General features: G+C 36.1%; 1 protein-coding gene across 1 annotated transcript in view; it reads right to left on the bottom strand.

The window, feature by feature from the left end:
• The window catches only part of Pgm2l1 (phosphoglucomutase 2 like 1), a 60,912-nt gene extending 44,546 nt beyond the window's left edge, over positions 1 to 16,366 (bottom strand). The window contains exon 1 of the mRNA XM_015477427.2: positions 16,070 to 16,366. Coding sequence (XP_015332913.1) covers positions 16,070 to 16,180 — 111 coding nt within the window. The 5' untranslated portion in view covers positions 16,181 to 16,366. The remainder of the gene's footprint in view (positions 1 to 16,069) is intronic.
• Between the last annotated feature and the right edge of the window lie 515 nt (positions 16,367 to 16,881).

Here is a 16,881-nt window from a genome sequence, read left to right as displayed (position 1 = left end):
ATACAAGAGGAAGTGAGGGGAAAGGGAAAAATAATTCAAGGGGGAGAAATGAATGACAGTAGAGGGGGTAGAGAGAGAAGAGGGTAGGGGAGGGGAGGGGAGGGGGGATAGTAGAGGATAGGAAAGGCAGCAGAACACAACAGACACTAGTATGGCAATATGTAAATCAATGGATGTGTAACTGATGTGATTCTGCAATCTGTATATGGGGTAAAAATGGGAGTTCATAACCCACTGGAATCAAAGTGTGAAATATGATATATCAAGAACTATGTAATGTTTTGAACAACCAACAATAAAAAAATTTTTTTAAAAAAAGAATGAAACCAAAAAAAAAAAAATGATCACTTTCCAGCCCCCTGGCCTCTCCTCCCCAGAGGCTAAAGCTTGGTAGGTAGGCTGAAAGGTCCAATCCTCTTATCACTTGGGTTATTCTGGTGACCAGCCCAATTCTAAGGATATCCAGGGGTTCCACTTAAGTCATTTCATAAGCATAAACTCAGATATGATTGAAACACAAAACACAAAAGACATTCCTGTAACTCAGGAAATTCCAAAAGCTCTGCACCAGGAACAAGGAACAAAAACAAATATATTCCTTAAAATAACATAATACTAGATCATTATAAAATTCAAAATCCTATGAAATTTAAACAGTATGTTTAGTGTATATATATGTATGTTTATATATATATAAAAACTCTTAAAATATAAGGAATAGAAACTTCCTGATACTGATAATGGGTAGCTATATTAAAAATAGAAAAGAATAAAAGAAAAATAGTCTTAACTAGAAAGAAAAAAAGAAAAGAAACAAAACTCATATTTTTCAGTTGAAATGATTTATATACTTTGGCATGGTGATACACACTTATAATCCCAGCCATTGGGAAAAGGACTGCAAGTTCAACCCTAGCCTAGGCTGAGATAGTGAGATCCTATCTCAAAATAAAATAAAAGGGTTGGGGATGTAGCTCAGTGGCAGAGAGTGCTTGACTAGCCTATGTGAAGCCCTGGGTTCAATTCCCAGTTTGCAAAAAAAAAAAAAAATCCAAAGTAGCAAATAATTTTTAGATGTGTTAGAATATAGTACAGCTGCTAGATACAAGATTATTATACAAAAGTTAACTGTACTTCTGCATATCAACAAACAGAAAAATAAGTAATTTCAAATGGCATTTTTAAAAAAATCATGTATTGCCTAGTGCAGTAGCACACACCCATAATCCCAGTTACTTAGGAGGCTAAGGTAAGTGTTCAAGTGTTCAAGTCCAGCCTGGGCAACTTGGTGAGATCCTGTCTCAAAATAAAATATAAAGGACTAGGGATGTAGCTCAGTGGTAGAATGCTTGTCTAGCATATGCAAAACCCTGAATTCAATTGCCAGTAGCACCAAAAAATAAAGAACAACAACAAAAAACAAGTACCATTTGTTTTCTGTATGATCAAATAAATTCCAACCATATCTGACTTTCCCACAGTTAATAGTTATAAACTCTAGACAAAATACAAAAACAAACAAAACCAAAGCCCACAAAGGACTGAAGATTTTAAAAAGTGAAGAAAAACAGAACTGATTCTAGAAGACTTAACACTTAAGAGATAGGACAGCATATGGCGAATTACCCATTTTTATGATTTATTTTGATCACAGATATTAGTAGGGCCATGAATAGGGGCTAAATTACCAGTGGAAATGCCATAGTTAAGGCCACCACAGCCACTAGAATATGTGTCCAGAAAGAACTGAGTTAGAGAGGGAGAATCTCACATTCTGTGTGTAAACTCTACCCAAATCTCTGGCTGATTCTTGTACTACATATGTGTGGGGCAGACACCAATGAAAGAAAGAAATAAAGAAAAGAAAGAAGGAAAGAAGGAAAGGAAGGAAGGAAGGAAGGTAGGAAAGAAGAAGGAGGGAGGGAGGGAGGGGAAGGAAGGAAGGAAAGAAGGAAGGAAGAGAGAGATTGAGATTTGAGTGGTTTAAGAAACAGAGTTTGTAGTCTGAATCCAACCAATTTAATAACCTATTAAAACAAACAAATCAAACACTCTTCTAGGGATTAACAGAATCCGGGATCTCCACAACATAGTATTTACAATGTCTATGATACAACCCATGATTACTAAACAAATAAAGAACCAAAAGCAAAGATCATCAGTGATGACAACTCCAAGATATCCAAATGTTAGCATTGGCAGACGAGAATTTTTAAAGCAGCTATTATCTATGCTCAGTGATTTAAGGAAAACATGCTTGCAATGAAGGAAAACATGAGATATCTCAGAGGAGAAACAAAAAATATTAAAAAGAACCAAATGGAAATTTTAGTAATCTTAATCTTCCCAAGGATTGTTAGAGGTTGCTAGTCCCATTTTTTAAATGTATACCAATAAACTCAGACTCAGAGAAATGAAGAGAGTAGTTGAATTAAAAAAAAATTGAACTTCTGTGCCCTTTGGGATCTATCTGCCCTTTCTAACCTTTACATTTGATTTAACTGGCATTAGATTCTATTTATTGTTAATTTCTGGCTAATTAATCTGCTGCAGTAAGGAATTAGGATGAGGTAGACAGGAATTGTGGAGGGTGGTAGCCTAAAGAGACTCTTAGAGAAATGTGATTATCAAAGCTTTACATTAGATGCCTATAGAACCTTTTTAGAAAAATTAAGAAGTAATGAGACTTGTTTCTTCTTTTTGAAAAGACAGAAAATATTAATAGAGTTCCCATTTTGTTAATCACAACGTTTTGCTTAATTTGAATCAGATCTTTTTAAAGAAATAAATTGTGAATATAGCTTAAATTCTCCCCTACTGTCATGTATGACTAAAAACAACAAATTAAATTCTTTTTTTAAACTCTCATATCTACTTCCCAGTCTTCCCTTCTTCCTTTCCTCACAGTTACCAATGCATATCTATGAACTAGCATTTTGTCTGGAGCTTCTGGTTTGGTTAAAAAGCTATTTTCTAACCAGGCACGATGATCCTATAATCCCAGCTGCTCAGGAGGCTGAGGCAGGAGAATTATAAGTTTGAGGCCACTCTAGGCAACTGAGTGAGACCCTGTTTTAAAAGAAAATAAAAAGGTCCGTGAAACTAGCTCAGTGGTAGAGGGCCTGCCTAACACTCATGAGGTTCTGGGTTTAATCCTCAGTACTAAAGCAAAAATTGTTTTTGTTTTTACTTAAAAAAAGGTTATCCTGGAAGTTAAACAGTCCCTTTAAAAAAACAAACAAACAAAACTATTTAAATGCCAGAACACTCAAGTCAAAAATGAAATATTTATTACACTTCTACTATAAATAGTTAAGATGTAATTTTTGAAATGTGGATGCTATTAACTGATCCCTAAATAGTATATTACAAGATTTTCAGAAGTTATAGTTCCTTAACAAAATGCAAGCCAACAACAAAATAACACTGCAAATACAGCTTAAGATGTTCTCTAAATAACAATATCATATTTTACAAAGATATTAATTTCCATTTTTTATTTCTATAAAATTTGGTTCTTTTTTAAAATTTCTTTTTAGTTATATATGACAGTACAATGTATTTTGACATATCATACATACATGGAGTATAAATTCTCATTTTTATGGTTGTACATGATGTGGAATTACACTGGTCATGTATTAATATATGAACACAGAAAAGTTATGTCCATTTCATTCTACTCTTTCCCATTCTCATCCTCCCTCCCTTCCCCCCACTCCCCCGCCAATCGCCAATCGGGTGAACCTCCACTCCTCCTCCTCCCTCCTGTTGTGAGTCAGCATCCTCATATCAGAGAGAACATTCAGTCTTTGTTTTTTAGGGATTGGCTTATTTCATTTAGCATGATAGTCTCCAGTTCCATCCATTTACCAGAAAATGCCATAATTTCATTCTTCTTTATGGGTGAGTAATATTGTGTATATGTACCACATTTTCTTTATCCATTCATCTGTTGAAGGGCACCTAGGTTGGTTCCAAAGCTTAGCTATTGTGAATTGAGCTGCTATAAACATTGATGTGGCTGTATCACTATAGTATGCTGATTTTAAGTCCTTGGGTATATACTGAGGAGTGGGATAACTGGAAAAAATGGTAGTTCCATTCTAAGTTTTCTAAGGAATCTCCATAAACTTCCTAGAGCAGTTGCACCAATTTGCAGTTCTACCAGCAACGTATCATTACACCTTTTACCGCACATCCTCTCCAACATTTATTGTTACTTTTATTCTTGATAATTGCCATTCTGACTGGAGTGAGATAAAATCTCAGTGTAGTTTTAATTTGCATTGCTGTAATTGCTAGAGATGTTGAACATTTTTTCATATATTTGTTGTTTGTATTTCTTCTGTGAAGTGTCTGTTCAGTTCGTTTGTCCATTTAATGATTGGGTTATTTGGGTTTTTTTGGTGTCAAGTTTTTTGAGTTCTTTATGTATCCTGGAGATTATTGCTCTACCTGAGATGCATGTGGCAAAGACAAAATTGGGTTCTTGCTTATACAAAATAAGTGGCTTAATGTCCTCTCCCTCAAATATCAAAAAATTTTATATCATGATCAACAAAAACTTAAAAATGAGAGAACTGATGTGAAAGCTAGGGGAAAAAAGGAAAAGAAAGTGGGGGAAGATCTTATGAAAATCAAAGGGAGGTTAGTAGAATAAAGGAAAGGAACCTAGGGGAGGGAGGAAGGATCAGAAATGGAAAACACTGGGGAATAATACTGGCCAAATTACATGGTTATATGCATGTAAAAATATTTAACAACAAACCCCACCATTATGTACAAGTATAATGCACCAATAAAAATATGGAAAAAGTAAGTTGATAATATACTACAATACAAACCAACATGAATTAATTTTATTGTTGTTTGTTTTTGCTTTTTTTGTACGAGGGTTTGAATGTAGGGTCTTGCACATACTAAGTACACATTTTAACACTGAACTACAGCCACAGTCCTGAATCTATTTTCATAATTTGCATGCCTTGAAAAAAAATCTCTGCTTCATAAGAAGCTACTGTGAATTCAGGCATATTTCAAGTATTGGGTTTTTAACATTAAATTATATTTCCCAAATATTTTATAAGGAAAAATTTGAATATTATCAAGTATTTTTTGCCATTAATTCATACATAAGAACAAAACAGTACCCATTAGGATTTATCCATATAGCCTGTACAATATCAATTTTAGACAGGGCTTTCTGTATACTTTTGGGGTTGTTTTTTTTTTTTTGTAAGTTGGGCTTATTGAGGTAAAACTTACATTTACATAATTAATAGTAAATATCACCCTTTTAAGTGTTCAATTCATTAAATACTAACAATTATGTATAGTTGTCTACCAACAATAAAGATACCTATAGTTCGCAATATTGTATTGTATACTTGAAAATATGTTAATAGGGTGGATCTCATGCTAAATGTTTTCACCACAACAAAATAAAATTTTAAAAATATATAGTCTTGCTGGGCATGGTGGTGCATGCCTATGGCATGGGATGCTGAGGTAGGAGTTTCATGAGTTCAAAGTCAGCCTCAGCAACTTAGCAATGTCCTAAGCAACTCAGCAAGACCCTGTCTCTAAATAAAGTTCAAAAAAGGGCTGGGGATATGGCTCAGTGGATAAGTGCCACTAAATTCAATCCCCAGTACCAATAATAATAATAATAATAATAATAATAATAATAATAATAATAAATATCTACACTACACTTTTCACTGAAGAGTGTTCCAGTTTATTTAAACATTTCCTTACAGGTGCATATTATAGTTTGGATCTTGAATGTCTCCCAAAAAGCTTGGTCCCAGGAAAACGCTATTGTGAAGATGCAGAAACTTTAAGAGGTAGGCCTTCTAGGGAGGTCCTTAGGTCATTAGGGTTGTGCTGTGGAGGGGAATGTGAGACTCTGGCATCTTCTCTCTCTTTTGCTTCCTGTGCATGAGGTGAGTGGTTTTGCTCTGTCACATGCTCCTGCCATCACAGGTTGCCTTGCCCCAAGTCCAAAGCAATGGAGCCAATGGATCGTGGACTATAACCTCCAAAACTCATTGTAAGTGGATTATATCAGACATTTTGTGTGATAGGAAGCTAACAATCACAGTGGGCATTCATCTTTCTCTAATTTTTATTTGCATAAGTAATTAAATATTTCAAAGAGAAAATGATGTGAGAAAATTCTAAAGCAGAAACAAAACAAAACTACTATTTATGTTAAAGGGATTCTCCAACAAGATAGGTTCTGTTTAGCTGAAAACCAAAATTCCTTTGTATCCAAGAGAATATATTTCATCTACAGTGTTATAGGTTTCATACTCTTTCTGCCATTAAATATGACCATTTCCATATTTTAGTGAGATATAGTGCTCATTCAATTGTTTTGTGTAGAAGATCCTATGCAGAATTGGTGACATTATCCCACTAAGCATCTCCCTGCCTCTTCTCCACCTGCATAAATCATTTTCTCCATTAACTCCCAACACCAGAGGGCAGCAGCCTCAGTAGTAATTAGCAGTAATGAAGAAAGCAATTCACTAAAGAAAAATATACTCCTTTAGTAAAACCTGCACTAAATTACTAGTCAACCTTTTATTGTGGGGAAATATTTCTATAAAACAGAACAAATGTGTAAATTAGGTAAAAATAATTAAACAAGTCAATCATGATGTCTCTGCAAAAAGACAGATGGAAAAAAATCTAATTTTTATCCAAGAAGGAACCATGAAAATCTGAACTAATGGAATATAGTAGTATTTATATTCTTTTGTTAATTCAATATACTTTACAAGTAAAATTAGGAGGAACCAAATGATGATAAATGTCTTTTTATTAGATTCTCCATATTATTTTAAAAAATAAGAGACTGGGAAAATAATTCTAGACCAAAGATATAAACAAATAGGCTTTCTAATGGCCTTGTAGGAGACTTGAAGGAACTAAACAAAAATCCTTTCTGAAAGAAAGAAATAAGACAGAGACTGTCCTCAAAGGAGAAGTCTACCTATTTTGAAAATTGTCTAGAAAGAAAGTACTTTCACATATGAATCTCTCCCCTTTCAAATATAAATATAAATACACATATATATCTATACATACATACACTATTTTAGAACAGTTTTAAATAAATAAATATACTATTTTTAGAACAGTTTTAGGTTTACTAAAAACTGAATACAGGGTACTCTCACATACACATCCCCCTTTCAGTTTCTTCTATTAACATTGTATAGTGGTACATTTCATATACTTAAGCCAATGCTGATACATTATTAGTAAAATACACAGACTACATTATGGCTCAATTTTCCTATATTAAAGTTCTAAGGTTTTAGATGAATTATAAGGACATGTATCATTATTGTATCATACGGAATAGCTTTGCTGCTATAAAATCACAGGTGTTACACTTATTTCTCCTTCCTTTCTGCTTCTCCAGGTCTCTGGTAACTACTGATCATTTTACTGTCTCTGTAGTTTTGCCAAAATTTTTCGGAATGACATGTAATTGAAATCATATAGTAGGTAGCTTTTTCACACCCATTTCTTTCAGTCAGCAATCTGCATTTAATGTTTCTCCGTGTCTTTTTATGGCCTTATAGCCTATTTCTTTTTAATCACTGAATAATATTCCATTGTGTAGATATACCAGTTTGTGTATTCCTTCACATAGTGAAGGACAGTTTAACTGCCTCCAATTTTGAAAACTAAAAGAGTCTTAGTTCAAAATGAAAGACATAAACACTTGTCTCCTCTCCCTCTTGAGAACTTATTACAATGCAACGAGAAAAGAAAAGAGTCAGTACATATAGAGAAGCAGATGTAATTTCAACAAATATTTGAATGACACACAGTCTGATGATTCAAATCACAATTACAAAGCACAATAAGTCAAAACACCAAACAGGCTGATGATTACATCTACATTTTGATCTAAATCAAATCTTATTGATGGGCATGATAGCACACACCTGTAATCCCAGCAGCTTGGGAGGTTGAAGCAGGAAGATTTTGAGTTCAAAGCCAGCCTCAGAAAATTAGTGAGGCTCTAGGTACCTTAGCAAGACCTTAGCTAAGTGGTTAAGCACCCCCTGGGTTCAATCTGTGGTATATATTTTAAAAATTAAAACTTATCTATAACATGGATGAACCATGAGGACATTATGACAAGTGAAATAAACCAGTCACAAAAAGACAAAATACTGTCCAATTGTTTCTATTTATATGAGGTACCTAGAGTAATCAAATTTGTAGAAACAGAAAGTAGAATGGTGGTTGCTAGGGGAAAAGGACGGAGGAAAACAGGAAGTTGTTCAGTTCAGCAAGATTAAAAATAATTCTGAAGATTTGTAACACAACAATGTGTATACACTTAAAAAAAAACTATTGAACTGTACACTTAAAAATGGTCAAGATGGCAACTTTTGTGTTATGTGTTTTCTACCATAATAAAATAACTGAACTGTGTGCTTTGTCTTCTTTTTGATCCTTAAAATACTTTAATCACTAGGTGTTATGATTTGGATCTTGAATGTTCCCCAAAGGTTCATGTGTTGAAGGCTTGGTTCCCAATGCAGAAATGTGCAGAAGCATGACTTTGGGGGAAGTGATGGGATCATGAGGGGCTCTAACCTAATCAGTGGATTTGATGGATTAATAATTTGAATTGATTACTGAGAGGAGGGTGAAACTGTAGGCAGATGAACCATAGTTGGAGAAAATAGGTCACTGAGACATGCCCTTAGGAACTATAATTTGTCCCTTCTTCCTGGCTGCCATGCACTGAGCAGCTTCTTTCCAAAATCCCTTTTGCCATGATATTCTGTCTCACCTCAGGCCCAAAGCAATGGCGCCAGCTAACTATGGACTTTCAAACCATAAACCAAAATAAACTTTTCCTCCATTAAATCGTTCACATCAGGTACTTTGGTCACAGGGATAGAAAGGTGACTAATACACTAAGTTAAAACTATCTAAGTATTCTTCACTTTAGATCCCACAATGGATTCAGATTAAGCTTTCTTCTCTTAACTTTCATTTTGTGTCACCTATGAGTTTTAAAATTAAATGTATTTTTTTCTTAAGGTCCATTAATTAAATATTCAAAATCATGCCCTGTTTTAGTTTGCTTCATTTTCAGCTTGTTCAAGTCTGTCCTTTCTTTTTTCCTCCAGTGATGCTGGGGATTGAACCTAGGGCAAGTGCTCTGCCTCTAAGCTATACCTCAGCTCTCTTTCCTCTCTTCTTGCTTATTCAGGCCTGCCCTCCCCGCCTTGTTCCCTCCCTCCCTCTCTCCCTCCCTTCCAAGACTGACTGCTTTTCTTTGATATTGCTGTTGACAGAAAAATGCCATCTTCACCATAACACCACAGCTTTCAATTTTTTTACTAATAGGGCATAGATATTGCATTCTTTTTCGAGATATATTTTTTGAAGCCCAATGTGGATCTAGTGCACTATTATCAATTAGAATATTTACATTAGGCTCCTGGAGTAGTTATTCCATATCAGACTCCTCTCATATTTCCTACTTCCTTTTAGCATGTTTTTCCAACTCCAACTTTTTAAAAAATATTTTTTAGTTGTCAATAGATTTTTTTTTTACTTTATTTGTTTATATGTGGTGCTGAGGATTGAACCCAGGGCCTCACACATGCCAGGGAAGCGCTCTACCACTGAGTCACAACCCCAGCCCCCCAACTCTAATTTTTATATTTTTTATTATATTTGGCAGAAGGTGGAGGTGGAATCACTCTATATTCCTAGAGCTCATTAATTTCCTAGAGCTCATTCTTGTTTTCTGTTTCTTTTTCATAGTATCTTTCTTTGATGAAAATAATTTTAATTTTAAAAAATATTTATTCTTAAGCTTCAGGTGGACACAATATCTTTATTTTACATTTATGTGGTGCTGAGGATCGAACCCAGTGCCTCATGCATGCTAGGTGAGCACTCTACCACTGAGCCACAATCTCAGCCCCTATTTTAATTTAATTAGAGAAATTTAAGATCTTTTGTTCCCTGTTTTATCTCTTTGTGTATATGTTTACTGCTTTATTTTATTTTTCATGTAAACTGTTTTCTTCATATAGCTTTTTAAAAAATTGTTTTAGGTGTAAATGGACACAATGCCTTTATTTTATTTATTTATTTTTATGTGGTGCTGAGGATTGAACTCAGTATCTCACACATGCTAGGCAAGCGCTCTACCACTGAGTCACAACCCCAGCCCTCTTCATACAGCTTGATCCTTAGTTACTGACATCCACAGACTTTTTCAGGAAGCCAATATGGGTTTTCTCTATTTTTGTACATAGAATATATTTTCTGCCAGTATTCTCTAAAACAGAATGGCCAATTGGAAGGTCTGTGTTTATGAGTTATTGTCCTGCAGAATTCTTTATTATTTAAACTTGCAAAGAAATAAGTAAAAGACTAATAGCATAACTATCAAAATTTAGGAAGTGCTATAGTTTGGATGTGGTTTGTCCCCCAACAGTTCATGTGTTAAAGTGTTGGTCCTCAGTGTGGAGGTGTTGAGGTTCTGGAAGCTTTAAGAGGTGGGGCCTAGTGAAGGGTAACTGGGTCACTGTAGGCACTGCCTTGGGAAGGAAATGCTAGTTTTGTGGAGTGAGTTCCCACACATTTGAGTTGTTAATAAAAACAAACAAACAAACAAAAAAATGAAGGCTGGCCCCTCGCAGGTCTCTGGTGTTCTATCTTACCATGTGATCCCTCTTACTTATGCTCCTACTATGAGGCCATCAGCCATGAGGCCCTACCTAGAGACAAAACAATGGCACTACCGGGTCTTGTGTTTTTTTGCGTCCAAAATGGTGAGCTAAATAAACCTCTTCTCTTTATGCATTACCCAATCTCAGGTATTATTATAGCAATGTAATGTGAACTAATGAAGGAGACACAGAGAATACTGTGAGCGAGCTCCCATGTTCTTATAGCATAGGCATATATTTGACATACTTTCTAAAATTTTTTTTAAATCAAGAAATAATGGCACTGGCATATTATTTTGTCTGTTCATGGTAATGCAAAAATAACTAAAAAATCATTAAAAATGTCATTTAAGGAGCAAACTAAGGAAGAGAAGAGACAATTAAGAGCATTACTTTCCATGATAATCCCTTCTGTACTATCTTTAAAAAACTGTAAGTATGTATTTATCCAAAATAAGTACAAATAAGTTGAAAATTAAGTGGAATAAAGGAAATTTGGAAATAAAAAATTAATGTTAATTCTAAAAAGAAAAAAATTCAAGCACTTATTTGTATGTACTAAATTTCTTGGACAAAGGGAGAATATTGTTGCTAAGGAGACCAAAGCAACTGTTGAGCAGCTCTTCACAACAACAAAATCCAAAACAGTTTATTCTACAGTATCTTATATCCTCTAGCTTTACAAAAGCCAATAACATGATTTAATGAGGTCATTGAAACTCGGTTATGATATCACTAACATTTACTGAATATTCAATTTATAAAGTCTATTACAGTGATAAGAAGACTAAAGTAAAAAGTCACATGACAGGTTCTACTTCCAAATCTTCCACTTAAAGGTCATTTCTTCTTGAGTAAATCATTTTCCTTTTCTGAACCTATTTCTTTACTTGTAAAAATGAGGATAACTACCACATTCCTACCATATAGGGTTGCTGTATCAAATGAGATTTAGATCACTGTACAAAGATTGAAACAAGTAAATTCTAGGAATAAGCACAAACATTTCCCAAAGTTCATAAGGCCAATATGTATTCTATACTCTTCATTGATTGAGTGCTAAATTGAGTAAAGTATTAGAAAAATGTGAACAAAAAGGCTATATAAACTAGTATTATAAAATTGTATTGAAATAGTAGAAAATTCAGTTCAGGTTCCACAAAGGATGATTTCTACAACTTTCTTGGGTCTCTATACAATAAAATTGAATTAGACCCACTTTGCAGAGGTGCTTCATAGGTCTATTTTCCATCATACAATAATGATTTAAAAGGGAATTCATCCTCTTTTTACCTGGGCTACAGTTTGGCTGAAAAACCTTCTATTGTTAGATGTTTGAAAATCATTGGCTTGTACCAAAGTCTTTTGTTTTCAAGCTTTTGATAAGCTTAACCTATCTTCAACTGTGAAGTCAACTCTTTCTCAATGCAGACCTACTTTCTTCAGACCAGTACTCTACTCACTATTTCTTAAAATTCAACAGTCATTTTCTGCCTCCACATTGTTGTCAATATATAGGAAGTTCAACACCTTTGTTGTTGCTACTACAGCTGGATGAGCAGCTCTGCCCAGTGTCTTAGTCCATTCCCTACCCATCTACCCACCCAAGCTTTGACAGTGCTTAATATACAGCATATAAAACCACTATTAGTTAAAATTCATGATGGATCAGAAACAGGAGAGTTATCATGTTAAAGAAAACCTGGTTTCTAGGTAAGAATGGCATGCCTGTAATTTGACAATACATGAAAGCACTGAAGAAAGAAGTGGGGAGGAGATAGAAGCTTTAGCCCTAGAACACAAGAGGGAGAGTACTCTGGTGGAAGAGTTATCTGTGCACTGCCTGGAGGAAGAACACCTTGATCCATGGACTTATTGGGTTCTAGTGGTAGGGTTGTCCCATCGTGAAGATGGATGCATTTACTTGTTATAGGCTGATGCTGTTAAATTTTTACATCATATATCTGACCTCCTGTTATTTGGTTTCACAATCACCAAAAACCTTCTTTTTTCTTTTACTTCCCTTTGGATCTATAAAATGCCCTAGCTAGAAACAAATCCACTTAGCTATTAGATCTGTACCATAAATTAATTAAAAGGCATTCTTAAATAGAACATCAGTTTCTGTGACTTTGAGTATGATGAGTCCATACTGAGACAGGGTATGCTTAACATATTGGACTGAAGGCCTGGGAACTGGGAGGTAAGACCTTAGACTGGTAAATGTACCAACAAAAAGTTACCCCATGAGAACTACATGGGAAACCCTACATTGCCCCCAATAAACCCTGTCTTTTTGCACTATTTTTAAAACTTACATACACTTTATTTGTTCAAAGCCACTAAACACATACTAAAGCCCTGCTATGATCTGTTCTTCACACTTTTCCAAAAATCTATGTACCCTGAGCTATAACAGAAACAAATGTGCTAACTACGCGCATTAAAGTTCCAATCTCTCTGCTTGTCATAGTCCTCTCTACCTTAACAAGTCTAAATCTTAACTAATTCTGAAAGCTCAACACAAGTAACTTTCTTTCATGAAGATATTTTAAAGTACCACCAAGGCTAAAATTAGTAATTTTGGTGGCCAAGGTAAATAGCAAATTGCCCTCAGATCAGTTTATAACTTATCACATACCATTATAGTCATTAACAATCAGCACTATTTGGTAGGTTCCTTTTTTAACAAAATAGGTATTAATCAGGTGTTAAATTCATTTTCCCTATATTAAAAGACTATGTGTGCTATCAACAATTAATGGAATAAATGTTAAAAATCTGATTTATTATTTTACATTTCTGTCCTCTAAATTTCAGTGCTCTGGGACTTAACCTAGCTTACTTACAATATCCATCTACAGTATATACATTTTTGTTTCCCAATTAAAATATTTTCTCCATTAAAAAAGGGATCATGATCACACATATAATGATAAATGAAGGGCCTTCTAATACTATATGGATACTCTTAAGAATTATTTCATATGAATATAAAGAAGTTAAGAGGCCTCCTATCTCATTCATAGCAGTTTTTCCAAAATAATTTGGTGTTTCAAAAAACAAAAGATATTGGGCTGGGGATGTGGCTCAAGCGGTAGCGCGCTCGCCTGGCATGCGTGTGGCCCGGGTTCGATCCTCAGCACCACATACAAACAAAGATATTGTGTCGGCCAAAAACTAAAAAAATAAAATAAAATAAATATTAAAAAATTCTCTCTCTCTCTCTCTCTCTCTCACTCTCTCTTAGAAAAAAAAAGATAATAATGTGGTTGGATCCTTCAGGATCACGAATCATTTGGTTTATCATTTGGTTTTACCATAGCTTCCAAGTGATAGGAGGTACCATATCTGAAAATGTATGTTTGTGTTTGTTGTAATTTTTTCCCATTTTGTGAACAAAGAACATTTATAAAAATTTTAAATTAAAAAAATGAATCATGAAGATATTTATTATTTCTATTAAATAATTAATAAAAGTATTTAAATCTATTCTTGCTAAGGGCAATTATTATTTGCTCCCTGCATTATATTTGTTAGCCTTTGTTTCATCTTTCCTTCTATATTCTCTGAAGGTCTGATTCATGTCTGTCTAATCTTTCTATCTCCTATAGGTTTTCAGTCAGTTCCTTTTATGTAGAGGGCACTTTCAAATAAATTAAGACTTTCTATTCCACTTTCAATGAAAGCATTCCTTGTTCTTTTTATATGTATTCTATCTTCTTATAAAGTATCCTTGACCATCCCAATCCACAGTTCACTCCCACTTTTGAATTTCTATGAAAACTAGATATCTGTAAACTATTTAATTGCCACCAAAATTATTCTAGTTTTGTGTTATTATGTACAATTTATAGTTTTTAAATATTTCAACATATCTCCACAGTATCTAGGCATAGCATGGGCAATTAATGAATGTTAATCATTCAACCAGTCTTTTACAAATTAATCAGGACATTGATTAGGGAAAATATAGTCAAAATAGGTACCAAAAGACAAAGCCTTGCTACTCCAAATGTGGTCCACAAATCAGCATCACTGGTATTACCTGGAGGCTCACTCTGAGGCAGCCTCACAGACTCCACCCCTGATCTCTGAATCAGAACCTGCATTTAAAGACCTTGAAGATGATCTATAAGCAATTTACATTTGAGAAGCACTGGTTTAGACTCCAGAAAAATCAGAATGGCCAAGATGCACATGACCACTTAATGCCCAATACCTCATCATAATAGCTTATCTGCTGGTTATCCCTATCCGCTGACAGCTTATTGAAGACAGGAAGCCTTTCTATATTCCTCACCACTAGTATTTCTTGGCCCTAATAGGGCCTAGAACTTGGATTTGATGATTCAAATGCTCAGGGTTTTTGTTTGTTTGTTTGTTTTTACTGAATGAATGATTGAACAAGGTAAAAATAAACTTTTTTCAGAAATCTTGTCCTTTAGAAATTCTTTTGTACAACATGATTTCACATACTGCCATGCAAATCCCCTAATTCAGTATTATTAATTCAATTTTAAATGTGTTGCCTTCTCTGCTTCAACAAATGTATTTTTTTATGCACCTGACAAAGCAAAAGCTTGGTTTATCATCCTCCCTTACAGTCTCCAATGGCTTCTATTACAAGTGAGACAGCTGTATTTTTTATTTCTGCGTTCATGAATCCATTCCATATGCCTGCACAAGAAGAGGGGGAGAGCAGAGGAGGGGGTAAACCAAAAACAATTTCATATCAGGAATATCATATGAAACCTAGAAAACACCATATTTTGAACAGGATACTTCCAGAAAACAAAGGCCAGCAAGGGAAAGAAATAAGAGTTAAGAGAATCTTTTCTTTTACCAAGAGCAAAAGGTGATACGATAGAATACAAGGGAGTGTATAAAGACCAGCGACTACCTAGTGACAGAAGATGGAAACACACTAGACCAGCACTAAAGCGGAGAGAGGTTGGAAACCTCCAGGGATGCCTGAAACCACTTGCAGGTTTGCAAAGAAGGAAGTTAAGAGAGAAACGAGGAAAGAAATAGCTCTGTGAAGGATATAACTTACGATGATGATTATTTTTGAGAATGAGAGATGACACGCACTGAAGGGAGGAAAACGAGGGGTTTGCAATTTAGCGCACCGCAAAAGGAAGCGACTGCGGATGCCCCCGACCAGCCCAGACCACCCGAGGAAGGCAGCCGAAGCTTAAGTGGGTGGCAACGCCCGGCTCCCTGGGCCATCTCCTCGGAAGCCTGTGGAGCCCTGGATGGCACTGGAAAGGGCGGACTGTGCGTGGGAGGGTGTGCAGGAAGAGGGGTTGGATGACGGTTGAGCAGGTACCTACCTTGTCCCAACTGAGCCACTGTGCGATAGCCGTGTCTAGCTGAGGGTCGCCGGTGCGGTAGGGGGCGTGGAGCAGGTTGGAGTTCAGGTCTCCCTCTGCGTTTTCAGCCATGTCAGCGAGACGTGGATATGCGGGCCTGAGCGGCCGGCCAAGACACCCAACTGGGAACCTGGATGTGCTCACCAGGGTCCGGACTCCCCCTCCTCACTGAAGGGCATCGGAGACCAGCTGCAGCGTGTTAGTGCCACCTCCTGTCGTAGCTCTAGAGAACCGAGAGAGAGGGCGGATACCGCCGCCCGCGCCNGAAGTAGCCCGCCTCAGCGATTTCTTTCTGGTGCCCCCCCCAACACCCGCTTCCAGGTTTGTCTGGGGTACGCGCCTGGTGGGGCGGCGCGGGCTGCCCCGCGCGGCCTCACGGGAGAGGTAGTTTTTCCTTTCCGGTGCTCTGCGAAGACCGCCAGACAGCTCGCAGGAGCCCGCGCTCTCCCTTTCCGCAGAGGAAAAAACTCTGCCTCGAGTCTGTGCCCTGTCAATATGCCCTGTGCCTGTTATGGTTTGTGGCGTTAAGTTAAACAAGGAGTGGCATAGTAAGGCAGCAACGAGTATCCATTTATCCATTTATTGAGGCGCGTTCTGCCCCTCCAGCCATCCTGTGAGGTAGGTGGGCGTGATCCATCCCCGTGTACACACAAAGAGGAAACTGAGAGGTGAAAGGAATTTTCTAAGAAGCAGTGTTTTGTTCAGCTGCCCCAATGGGCTCGGAGATAGGGAGAACAAGATGACTGCAAAATAGATAAGGAAGTTGTTAAGCG

This window comes from Marmota marmota, unplaced genomic scaffold (assembly GCF_001458135.2).
Source record: "Marmota marmota marmota unplaced genomic scaffold, marMar, whole genome shotgun sequence".
Classification (NCBI taxonomy): domain Eukaryota; kingdom Metazoa; phylum Chordata; class Mammalia; order Rodentia; family Sciuridae; genus Marmota; species Marmota marmota.
The sequence above is the reverse complement of the archived record's forward strand: the minus strand, read 5'-3'. Positions and strand labels throughout refer to the sequence as shown.